We start from the raw sequence: 12,881 nt of genomic DNA, 5'->3' as shown, positions 1-12,881 counted from the left end.
TGCACAAAGATGGCACTAAAAAAGAAAAAAAATTAGAGACAATGTAAAAGTCTATCAGTGGGAAGCTGGCTTAACGAATTATATACATATTTCATGCAATGGAATTATTATGTAGTTGTTAAAAAGAATGAGTTGGTTCTATTTATAAAGATATAGAGATCATTGGGGCGCCTAGGTGTCTCAGTCAGTTAAGTAAGTGTCTGACTCTTGGTCTCAGCTCATGTCATGATCACATGGCTGGTGATTTTGAGCCCTGCGTCGGACTCTGCACTGATGGCGTGGAGCCTGCTTGGGATTCTCTCTCCCTCCTCTCCTGCTCATGCTCTCTCTCTTTCTCAAAATAAATAAACTTTAAAAAAAAAAAAAAAAACAGAGAGAGAGATCACTAATACACATGAGTGATGGGAAAAAATGCAGGAGAGAATGGAAAAATATCCCATTTGGGGGGGGAAATGGGGTGGGGACAGACACTGATAGATAAAACCTAGCATGTGCCTAGATCACTTCCTGAATACTACATAAGAAACCTAAAGAACAGATATATGTTGGGCTCCAGGACAGAAGCAGGAAAGCAAACTTATTTCTTTTCATTCTATTTTGCACTGTATTTTTTAAGTGCATTATTACTTTATAGTAAGTTCTAATTCAGGGGCGCCTGGGTGGCTTAGTGGGTTAAGCAACCGGCTCTTGGTTTCGGCTCAGGTCATGATCTCACGGTTTTTGAGCTTGAATCCTGAATCGGACTCCGTGCTGGCAGTGTGGAGCCTGCTTGGGATTTTCTCTCTGTTCTCTCTCTGCCCCTCCCCCACCTACTCTTTCTCTCTCTCAAAACTAAATAAATTAGCTTAAAATTTAAAAAAAAAGTAAGTTCTAGTTTAATTATTTAAAAAAAATTTTTTGATGTTGATTTATTTATGAGAGAGAGACAGAGCATGAGCGGGGGAGGGGCAGAGAGAGAAGGAGACACAGAATCTGAAGCAGGCTCCAGGCTTCAAGCTATCAGCACAGAGCCCAACGCAGGGCTTGAACTCATGAACCCAGGAACTGTGACATCATGACCTGAACCCAGGTCAGACGCTTAACCAACTGAGCCACCCAGGCGCCCCAAGTTCTAGTTTAAAAACAAAAACAAAAAGACTACAAGGTTGTTCCCTTCTGTGAGCAGTACAGATTCTCCCCATCTCGAGCTTCCGTTAGGCTATTTTTACCTGCATTGAAGTGCGGCAGCTTGTCGTTAATGTACATCAGACAGTAAGCACTAACGTTTCTCAGGCCCCCATAAGAATCTCTTTCAAGTTCTTCCCAGGAAGATTCAGTAACAGAGATGTCATTGTACTTGAGCCAGACTTGTCGGGGTTGATTATAGATATAGGCCCAGTAGTGTCCAGCATTGGCTTGTCCTTCATGAACGAGAACTGCGTGCAAGCGATAAGGCACCTGCAGAGCAGAAGGCATATTCTTGAGTTAGGTTAAGCAACGTGAACGAGAAAGTGTAGGCTATTACACTTCAAGCTTACTGCCAACTATGAGACATAAGAAAATTGCCTCTTTATACATGTGTTTGATATGGGGTTAATATCAAAACATCTTGCTGATTCCATAGGAAGCAACAAAACACAGCCTTGGAATTTACCAAATTATGTTTCAACTCATGAAGCTTTAAAACCACATGGCTGAACGAGATGGCATCTTTGATGACTCTTTAAATTCCTAAAATCCCAGAGCTGAAGTCAAAGATAATGCAGACCTATTTATCCTCCCAATTCCAAACTCAGTTTACCTAAAAATAGAATCACTTTCACCACTCCTGCTGAGAAAAGGTATACTGCGTTAGGGACATGTGGCAAGTTTAGTACTGGTCTTGCTCTGTGCTGATTTTATTTTGTACCAAATTTCAAGTTAGCACACTTCATCATGAATCAGTCATATGGTCCTCATATTTCTTCTTCCAAGGGATCCATCCACCTCTCTGGGGTGAAGACCCTTTCAACGACATACTTGTTTCAATGTTTGAAAAGCATTTGTTCTTTTTCAATATGGAGAACACAGAGAGCAATACTTAAGGTGCCAAGTAAATACTGAGGAAAAAGGAAAATCAGCCAGAGAGTCAAGTTAAGCCTGTATTCAATCAGTATTTTGGCATGTTTTTATGGCAGTGAAATTTGTGAAATAATATGGAAGAGCAAATGAAGAAAACCCAAGATTTACATGGCACGTTCCTACTGTGCCTCCATGAGACCTGGAATCAGACAGAGCTCTCCTCCTCCTCCAACCCTGCAGACACGAGCCTCTGGCTGGAGCATCTTTTCCTCTCTGTGCCCACAAGGTTATTCTAAACAAAAGTGCATGTGGACAATAAGAATTTCTGCCCTGGCCACATTCCGTTCTGGAGTTATGAGGGAAATAAAGCTTGAAAGCACACTGCTAAACAAAGCATCACCAAGGACAGGATACTGTGGAAAGGGTGGGTAACCAGTCCCTGCCTGGGGTTTTCCTCACCACATGACTTAAACTACCACTTTATGAGAAATTTTTAACACTTGACAATAAACCTTTCTACTATATGAAAAAATACCATGGGCAAAATCAAAACAAGTATGTGTTAAATGTAATTGTTAGAAAATATATTCCCTGTTTGGGCCTAAAAATAAACAGCAAAATACCTATTTCTGTCCTAAGTCTATTCTTAGGTCTCAGGGAGGCTCCCGTTCAGTCTCAAAGAAAACTATCCAATTTTCTCTTTGATCTACCATTAGCACATGAGGACATGCCTTGACTACTTTCCCATCAATTTTCATTCTACCTGACGAAGGAGTGGGTCGCAATACATCTGCTCAATAGTCTGGGTAGTGCTTGCAATACAATTCTTTAAATCTGTTAAAAAAAAAAAACACACACACACACACACACAAAAAAAAAAAACTTAGTTAAAATGATTTCGTTCCATACAGCCAACCAAAAAGTACTGTGTCTCTATCCCTGGCACTCTGGCGATTTCAAATTCTATGAGCCACAAAAGACTGGATGCTTTCAAAGCAGCTAATGCTTTAGGTTATGAAGGCTTTTAGTTCATCACAATTTGCATTAAGGTTTAAAAAAGTTCTCTCTTATAATTGGCACCAACATTTCCCCCAAAAGAAGCAGTCTCTGTTTAGAAAAAGACCTTAATGGGTCACTTTGGGTGTAAAAATGTATGTTCCTCATACACGACTGGAGAGGAGAAGAAAGAGGTGAGATTCCTGTGATAAGAACTTAGGAGGGATCTGGATTTGATGATTTGATTTGATTTGACCAATGTGATTTGACTGATCTGATTTTTTTTTTTAATGTTGATTTATTTTTGAGAGAGAGAGAGAGAGAGAGAGAGAGAACGCAAGCGGGGGAGGTGCAGAGAGAGAGGGAGGGGGACAGAGGATGTGAAGCAGGCTCCATGCTGACAGCAGAGAGCCTGATGCAGGGCTTGAACTACGAACAGTGACATTATGACCTGAGCTGAAGTCAGATGCTCAACCGACTGAGCCACCCAGATGTCCCTAATGATGATGATGATGATGATGATGATATTCATTCATTCATTCATTCTGCCCTCTAGATAAAAGGAGAAAGGAAGGGGAGGAGGAAAAGGGAGCAACAAGATGACAATGCCAAAGGACCTTTAAAAACAGAATGCTGAATGGGGCGCCCAGTGACCCAGTCAGTTAAGTGTCCGACTCTTGATTTCGGTGAGTTCGACTCCCGCATCAGGCTCTATGATGATAGTGCAGAGCTTGCTTGGGATTCTTTGTCTCCCTCTCCCTGCCCCTCCCCTGCTCACGCTCTTTCTCTCTCTCTCTCAAAAAATAAATAAACATTAAAAAAATTAAAAAAAAAAAAACATAATGCCGAATAATTCCATTTTACATTGTGTCCACTGCTCATTCTCTGCCTAATTAGCCTTCAGTAAAACGTACTTCATAGAAGACTTTTTTTTTAATGTTTATTTATTTTGAGAGAGAGAAAGACAGAGAATGAGTAGGGACACAGAGAAAAATCGTAAGCAAGCTCATGCACTGTCATTGCAGAGCCAGACATGGGGCTCAAACCCACGAACCGTGAAATATGACTTGAGCTGGTCAGACTCTTAACTAACTGAGCCAGCTAGGTAGCCCTAGACTAGTCTTTAAAAGTGGAAATCTAAGAGAGCTAAATTCTAAGTTTGGGTCAACAAAAGCCAGAGTTCACATGAACTACAGGAACAGAAATCAGCAGATGTGGAAAAATCCTAGCCAAAGGTGATCATGTGCATCTAAGCGTCCCAAGAGTTCCTAGAAATTTTGAGGAGTTTCTAGGAGGAGTCTTTCCACAGCTGTATAATGGGAGGAACCAAAGTGCAAAAGAAGTCCCAATCCCCACGTCAGAATCATGCCTCTCTCCATCATTTATGCCTAACTTCAGGCAGAAAGGGAAAGAGTAACAGTCTGACAAGTTTTAAAAGAGCCAACCTTGAATATCTTGTTCAATCTCACTCCTCCACCTCTGAAGACAGGTCTTAACAAAGTTTATCTCATCCTCTGTGACAGTTCGAGGAGCCGGCTGTGCGGGCATTTCCATGGAAGACCGCGACGATGTAAATGGCTTATTCATTGCCTTAGACTTGGGTAGAGAATCTTCAGGAGAAGAAAAGGTACCTTCAACATCCTGAGTAGGGCTTTCTTTACTTGTACTGAAAGAGGATAAAAATAACATTCACATGGTAATTTCCAAAATATGGCTTGGTCTCGGTTAATGTGCTTCATAAAACTACCTGCTATGTGCAAAAGTACAGCTATAATTTGGTGAATATTTGCTCAGTAAAGGCACTGAGCCAAACCGAGTCTTTATATGCATCGTCTCATTTAACACAACTTGCTGATGAGACAGATACTATTATTATCGCCAATTACAAAAACTATAACTATCTAAGGTTTAGAAAATTAAGCAATTTACCCAAGCTCCCCCATCTAGTAAATTATGGGATTTAAATCCAGATCTATCTGAGTCTATGGTTCATGCTAACTACTTCTTGTAAGGGACAAGGGTAACTATCAGATGATTTCACTCACATGTGGAATTTAAGAAAAAACAGATGAACATAGTAGAAAGGAAGGAAAAATAAGATAAAAAGAGGGAGGCAAACCGTAAGAGACTGTATTTAATACAGAGAACTGAGGGTTGCTGGTAGGGTGTTGGGTGGGAAGGTGGGCTAACTGGGTGATGGGCATTAAGGAGGGCACTTGTTGGGATGGGCACTGGGTGTTATATAGAAGTGATGAATCACTAAATTCTACTCCTGAAATCATTATTACACTACATGTTAACTACCTTGGATTTAAATAAAATTAAAATTTTTTTTTAAAAACTGGAAACAGAAAAAAAAAAAAAAAAAAAAAATATATATATATATATATATATATATATATATATATATATATATATATATATATATAAAGAAGGGACAAGGAAGAAGGGTTCAAAGAAGACTGGACTGGGAGAATCAAGGAATCAACTACAGAGTTTCCACGATGCAGATGACTGAGTAAAATATATAGAAACAATAATTATGAAGTATGGACTTTTTTTATTCAATGGCTTCTAGAGATTCTATTAGCCAGGACGCGTACATCAATCCTGATCTGAGCTGGAAGAGAATCAGAGGGCTTGTGTCATTGGGCCTCCCTGTTCCTGCACTAGGTAAGCCCCTCTGGGCTGTCCTCTTCACTTTCTAGCTGTTTTTTGTTTGTTTGTTTTTCACATGTTTTAATTGTCTACTCAAGAATAAAGCTTTCCCTGAGGTTAACTTGGTTGAGTATCCTTAGCAGATGTGAGAATGAGATGTTCTGGAAGATCAGGGCTGGAGTGGCAGTGAGCTTACAGCTAATTAAAAACAAGGTAGACCTGGTGGGGCAGGAACACCACTGCAGATGCATCAGAACCCTCTGAAACAACCCCACCATCCTGTGGGCAAGACAAGTGAGTGTAGCGCCCTGCTGGCAATCAGGAATACTCCCACCTAAGTAGGAGCAAACTTATCCCTTCAACGACAAAGAACTCACAGCCCTTGAGCTCTAATGGAGTGAGTGCTCACCAGGTGGGAAGATGGTGCACAGTTCAAATTAAACAAGCAAACAAACAAACAAAAAGCCATTTACTATTTCTTTTTCAGTATTTTTTAAAAGATTTTATTTTTAACTAATCTCCACACCAACGTGGGGCTCGAACTCACAACCTTGAGATCAAGAGTCGCATGCTCCACTGACTGAGCCAACCAGGTGTCCCCCTGCCCTCCCGCCATGTGTACTATGTTAAACATTTGTTTTCATTACCTCTCCTTGGATGCCAGGTCAGAAACTGGGCAGTGCACTGAAGAAAGCGGTAACGTCACGTGGTCACTTTGAGACGTGGAGCTTTCTGAGGCAGGTTTTGTACTGGCAAATTCGATAACGTATTTCAGCATGTCCGGGAGTGGAAACCGAGCTGGGCCTGAGCCGTACTTCACGTACCTAAGATGCAAAGACAATGGTGCTCTGACTGGCCAGGTTTGTCTAGTGCTTTGTGGCTTGCTGACAAAAGGTCTGTCACTGTGCAGAGTCCGTGGAAAGAAAGGCTCATTCCTAAATGCTATATGGTATTCAATGCGTCACTCAAACAATCCAGAAGGCGAAAATTCTCTAACTACAAAAGTAGAAACTGGTAACAATCTATGTGATTACACCTGGCAGGAAACATTTCAAATGAGCTCCCAATTCAGGTCTTATCTGTTGTGCGTTCTCTTGATTCCAAACCACATCTACGATCAGGTCATAAAAGTAAATTCTATGTCTTTAAGAAAAATAGATTTATTACCAGGACTCAGATCCACAGATCCACAAATAACACTGGTGAACTGGTACCCAAGGGTTATTCTTTGCTGCCCGTTAGACCCCCTACTGAGAAATTAAGGAAAATGATAGAGAGCCAGCTGGAAATGAAAAGAAGGTGTTGATAAAGGTCAGAGTTTAAGAAAACCGACAAATCTTTCCTCTGCAAGGTCCCCAGCACCCTATTATTCATGCACTCATTCAACAGCATAGGCCAGCCATAAATTGTTGAAAGCTTCTCTGTGATCAGTAATTAATAAATATCTTCATTATATAACCAAAATAATTAACAAATTATTGTAATAATACCTAATATTCTGCCATTACCAGCACATATTAGACCCAATAAAAAGATACACTGTTAAAGTCATAAACTCTATAATTCACTATAGTGGACAGAATTTAAATGGGACTGGTTGACTGGTTGGTAAAGGCAAACCCTATAATTATGGGCTTCCATTTACAAAGGGATAGAGAGGCACTTCGTATTTTTCTTCTCCAAATAAAGTGAAAGAAAGAAGCAGGTACAGAACTAGGAAGAAAGAAAATTGTGTCCATATCAAAAAGGGCATTTTGAGGGGCGCCTGGGTAGCTCAGTCAGTTCAGCGACCGACTTTGGCTCAGGTCATGATCTCACACCTCATGAGTTCGAGCCCTGTGTCGGGCTCTGTGCTGACAGCTCACAGCCTGGAGCCTGCTTCAGATTCTGTGTCTCCCTCTCTCTCTGCCCCTAACCCACTCACATTCTGTCTCTGTCTCTCTCAAAAATAAATAAACTTTTTTTTTTTTTAAAGGGCATTTTGAAATGAAATTGCTAGTGGGAAACAAAGTGTAATGCAATTCAAAGCCAAACATATGTTAAAGGGTAGGTAGCAAAGACACTTCATCCTCACTAATTTAAAGAAGGAGAATTAGCATCTGGCTGCCACAGAGACTTGAGGCTTTCACTGAAAAGGATGTCAAATATTCAAACTCAGAGGAACCTTAGAGAACTGTACTATTCTTTAAATTTATTTTCTTGCATTTATTTCGGCTTATCTAAACTCGACTTACCTTTCAAGATCTACTTTCTCTATGAAGTCTTCCTTCCATCCCCCATCTATCCCCTTCTGAACTTCTACAGGCCAGGACCTAAACTTCTTATCTGTACCACAGACATGGTTAACGTGTGTTCAGAAACACACAGTATTTGTCGAAAGAATTAATTTATGCGTGACTGGCCTGGACCAAAGGAAACATTTTCTTACTGGAAATGCAGCCAAGATATGATATGGCATGGGACTTTAAGTCATCATTTTACACATCATTTAAGTCATCATAAACCTCTTCCCAGGTATGCTGTACTTTAGTAGGGTACTTATACAAAACTTCAGTGAGAATTTTTCTCTAAGAAACTTATCTTCAATTTTCTGACGTCATCATTTTCCTGTTTGAATTCCTTTAGACCAACTACTTCATGTAATGCAGCGTCTCTATTAAGCTAGTAAAAGTGGAGCGAAAGTAGTTTCAGAAAAGATGTCTAGGCTTTATGCTGAGGTATCTTAGAGAAGAAAGGGTGGACCTTTTTTTGTTTTGTTTAATGATGTAAGTACTGTACGTACCTGGCAAGAAAACTCAAAGACAAAAGAGTATAAAACAAATTATGAAATTTACCCAGCCCGTCTCGGTTCTACTGCCTACTAGTATCCATTAAAAGTGTCTTGTATTGGGGCACCTGGGTGGCTCAGTCGGTTGAGCATCTGACTTCGGCTCAGGTCGTGATCTCGCGGTCCGTGAGTTCGAGCCCCGCGTCGGGCTCTGTGCTGACAGCTCAGAGCCTGGAGCCTGTTGCAGATTCTGTGTCTCCCTCTCTCTGACCCTCCCCCATTCATGCTCTGTCTCTCTCTGTCTCAAAAATAAATAAACGTTAAAAAAAAAAAATGTCTTGTATTTTTTGCCAGGAGCATGTCACACTTAGGTAAGCAATAAAAAAAAAAATTTACCCAAATAAAATTATCTGAGATATTAAAAGTCAGTTATTTATTTTTTTTAAGATTTTTTTTTTTTTTAAGTAATCTCTACACCCAGTGTGGGGCTCAAACCTATAACTTCAAGATCAAGAGTCACATGCTCCACTCACTGAGCCAGCCATGTGCCCTTTAACAGCCTTTTTATTTTAAGTAGTATCATACTACATAAAATGCTCCTATACTCTGTTTTAAAATCTAAGTAAGTCAGAATGCCCTGTTGGTTACTGGCAAATTGAGTTCTTCTGAGTTATAATACATTAGGTATATTTGGTCTTATAAAAACAAATTTTTCCAGCCTTACAAAGCATCAGTGAAACCTTAGAAGCAACATATAGTCACATGTAGAGTCCTTTAAATCACTTCCAGGACAGTATCTGAGGAATTAATCCTCAGTTTAAGTCTATATTAAGACAAGTAGAAAACTAATCACTCTCATCGTGGACAAGCTCTTCCCAAGTGAGAGAGAGGAAGCTAAAGATGGGGACCTATAGATGCAGGGTCTTGGGCTGGTATGGAGAGCTGGTATGGAAAGTGCTGGAAATGACATTCCATGGGATTTACTTCTTAAACGCTGAATCATTGGGATCTGTCTTTACTAGAAAGGAATTACACTGACTCCTCCTTAAGAAATCATGGGGTGATGCCAAAGAAATAGTCAGTGCAAAACAAATAAACAAAAAGGGAAAGATTCCTCCATAAGAGAAAGGACTTTGTATGTGTCAGAACTATTAGCGCTTTGAACCATTTAGCAATGCTCCAAGGAGAACAGCATTTTGTTTTTGTTTTTATCTTTCCCAGATACTTCCACCTTCCCAAGACAGAGGGACTGGAGTACTGTGACAGTTACCTCTCTCATGTTTGTGAAAAAGATGACAAGGGAAGTAGAAGGAGTAAAGGGCTTTAGTGCACTGCTAATAACTGACTGCCTGACTGAGTCCTGTAAGACCTTGGGACTACTATTTGCCCATAGATACTACCAGTTCATCTTAAACACTGCTTCACACTTAGAATTTTTCTTAGCTATTTTATAAAACACACAAGTTAATACTTCAATTCTGAATTAATTTTTAAACATAAGCAAATTATCTGATTTTAATCTTCTATCTTTTATATTTCTAAGCACAAAGATATCACGACTCACCTTTCCAGTTTTTGCTGCAGAACTTTTATTTCCTCCTTCAACTTTCGAATACACTCTCTCTTACTTCGAATAAGCTCTTTGCTCTTGTACATGTACCTAAGCAAATGACAACACCACAAATAACACCATTTACATTTAAAAGCATTGATAGCACACAGTGTCAGCAAACTAGGGATACAAAGGAACTTCCTCAAACAGACAAAGGACATCTATGAAAACACGTAACTAACATGATACTTAATAGAATAGAAACAATTCAAGGACATCCACTCCTGTCTCTTCCACTAAATGTTTTTATTGGCGGCATGGCCAATGCAATAAGGAAGGAAGGGAAGGAAAGAAGGTAAGAAAGGAAAGAGAGAAAGAGGGGGAGGGAGGGGAGGGGAGGAAGAAAAGAAAAGAAAAGAAAAGAAAAGAAAAGAAAAGAAAAGAAAGAAAAGGAAAGGAAAGAAAGGAAAAGAAAAAAGAAAAGAAACAAAAAGAAAAGAGAAAATAAATCAAGAAAAGGCATACAAAGGAAAGCAAAGGAAAAAGTAAAACTGCCTTTTGTTGCAGATGACAAATTGTCTACATAAAAAATATCAAAGAATTTACAAAAATGCATCAGAACTAGTGAGTGAATTTAGTAAAGTCAAAAGACATAAAGTCAATTCAAAAACAGAGAGGGAAAAAATTTACTGCATCTCTGTATGCTTATAAAGAAAAAATGGAAAGTAGAGCTTTTTTAGAAACCACTATAACATCAGAAGCATTAACTGTTTAGGTATAAACTTAATCAGGTATATGTAAGACCTGAACACTAAAATTACAAAAAACTGTTGACAGAAATTAATGATTCAAATAAAAGGAGCTATACCATGTTCATGGACTGAAGGCTTCAAAATAGTTAAGATGTCAATTTCCCCAAATTGATCTACAGATTCACCATAATGCCAATCAAAATCCCAATAGTTATTGGTAATAACTGACAGGCTCATTCTAATATTTATCTAGAAATAGGTAAAACCAACCAAAATAAGACCAAAATAGTAAAAACAATTTTGGAAAAAAAAAAAACAAAGTTGGCGGATTTACATTATCTGATGACAAATTTACAAAAAGCCACAGTAATCAAGACAATGTGGCACTACCTTAAGATTAGACAATAGACAAAATAGAGACTCCAGAAACAGAACCACAAATATATGCTTAATTAATTTTTGACAAAAGTACCAAGCTAATTCAATGGGGGAAAGGAGAGAGTCTTTTCAACAAATGATGCTGGAATAACTGGACATCCACATGCCTCCTTTCCCTCTCCTGCAAAAAACAGAACAAAACCCCCCCCACAAAACAACAACAAAAGAACCCTTATCTCATACTATATATAAAAATAAACTCTAAATGGGTAATAGACATGCGTGAATACAAGAGCTAAAATTATACAATTTCTAGGAAAAAAAAATGGAAGAAAATCTTTGTGATCTTGGGTTAACAAAGATCTTTTAGTTAAAACACAAAAACACAAACTGTAAAAGAGAAACTGATATATTAGACTTCATCAAAACTAAAAACTCCTGGTCTTCTAAAGACATTGGTAAGAAAATGAAAGAGACAGCACAGACAAGAAATATGTGGATCTGTATCCAGAATATATAAAGAACTCACTCTTACCACTCAGTATGAACACAACGAAGATAATTCAAAAGTGAACAAAAGATTTGAAAAGACACTTCACCAAAGAAAATATACAAGTGACCATTAATTAAGCACATGAAAAGAAATTCAACATGGTTAGCTATCAGGGAAACATGTATCAAAAGAAAAGATATTCCTACAAACCCACTAGAATAGCTAATATTTAAAAGATGGACAATTCTAATTATGGGTGAGGATTTGGAGAAAATGGAACTCTCATATACTGCCGGTAGGAATGCAAAATTATACAGACACTTGAGCAAACAGTTTGGGCATTTCTTATACATTTCAACATACACTTTTCATACAACCCAGCAATCTTACTCCTAGGTGTTTTACCCAGAAGCACTAAAAACCACACCAAGACTTTTAGGCAAATATTCATAGTAGCTTTATTCATAATGGCTTAAAACTGGATATATCTGAAATGTCTGTCAACTGTTAAATGGAAAAAATATTGGATTACTGCTACATTGGAGTACTACTCAATATGGATGAGTCCCCAAAACATAATCCTGAGTGTAAAAATATAGCCACAACAGGGAACATACTGAATACTGATGTCACAATGGGACATTCTAGAAATGGCAACACTATAGGGCAAGAAAACAAGTTAAGTGGTTGCTAAGGCCTGGGGATGGGGAAAACGGATTAACTGCAAAGGGGCATGAGGAAACCTTTTGGGGGACGGAAATATGACAGACTGTGCTGGTGGTTACTGGACAATATTATTTTACTAAAACTCATTGGCTGCACACCTAAGAATGTACGATTGTTTTGCATGTAAACCATACACTGATAAACCAGACCTTAAAAAGATTAAAATCCTATAATGTAAGTCTGTCTAGGATTTTTCTTTTCCAGGAATACAAATGGTATTCAGATTAGAAAGAAATACACTGTGGCTACTTCACACACTGTTCTTCACCCGAGAATTAGCAGGCTTTCACCTGAAGCCTAGCTACTCAAACTGTGGTCCCCAGATCAAAATCATCATTAGCATCACCCCGAGAGCTTCTGAGAAATGCAAACTCTTGGGCCCTACCCTAGATCCAATGAATTCCATTAATCCGTATTTTCATATTATCAAAACCTCCAGGAGATTCCTATGCACAATACACTTAGTAAACTCTCCCCTCTCCTTCTGCAATACATCAAGAAGACAACCCATCACAGAAC

At 38.8% G+C, this 12,881-nt stretch overlaps 1 protein-coding gene across 7 annotated transcripts in view; it reads right to left on the bottom strand.

Moving 5' to 3' along the window:
• The window catches only part of USP28 (ubiquitin specific peptidase 28), a 66,990-nt gene that overhangs the window by 11,301 nt on the left and 42,808 nt on the right, over positions 1–12,881 (bottom strand). For all 7 annotated transcript variants that reach the window (XM_053204091.1, XM_027036547.2, XM_027036551.2 and 4 more), the window contains 5 exons: positions 10,026–10,121; positions 6,342–6,518; positions 4,482–4,702; positions 2,804–2,874; positions 1,209–1,437 (listed from right to left, as the gene is read on the bottom strand). In XM_053204091.1, the coding sequence (XP_053060066.1) occupies positions 1,209–1,437; positions 2,804–2,874; positions 4,482–4,702; positions 6,342–6,518; positions 10,026–10,121 (794 nt within the window). The remainder of the gene's footprint in view (positions 1–1,208; positions 1,438–2,803; positions 2,875–4,481; positions 4,703–6,341; positions 6,519–10,025; positions 10,122–12,881) is intronic.

This window comes from Acinonyx jubatus, chromosome D1 (assembly GCF_027475565.1).
Source record: "Acinonyx jubatus isolate Ajub_Pintada_27869175 chromosome D1, VMU_Ajub_asm_v1.0, whole genome shotgun sequence".
In the NCBI taxonomy this organism is placed as follows: domain Eukaryota; kingdom Metazoa; phylum Chordata; class Mammalia; order Carnivora; family Felidae; genus Acinonyx; species Acinonyx jubatus.
Note: the sequence above shows the minus strand (reverse complement) of the source record. Positions and strands in the feature narration are given on the sequence as shown.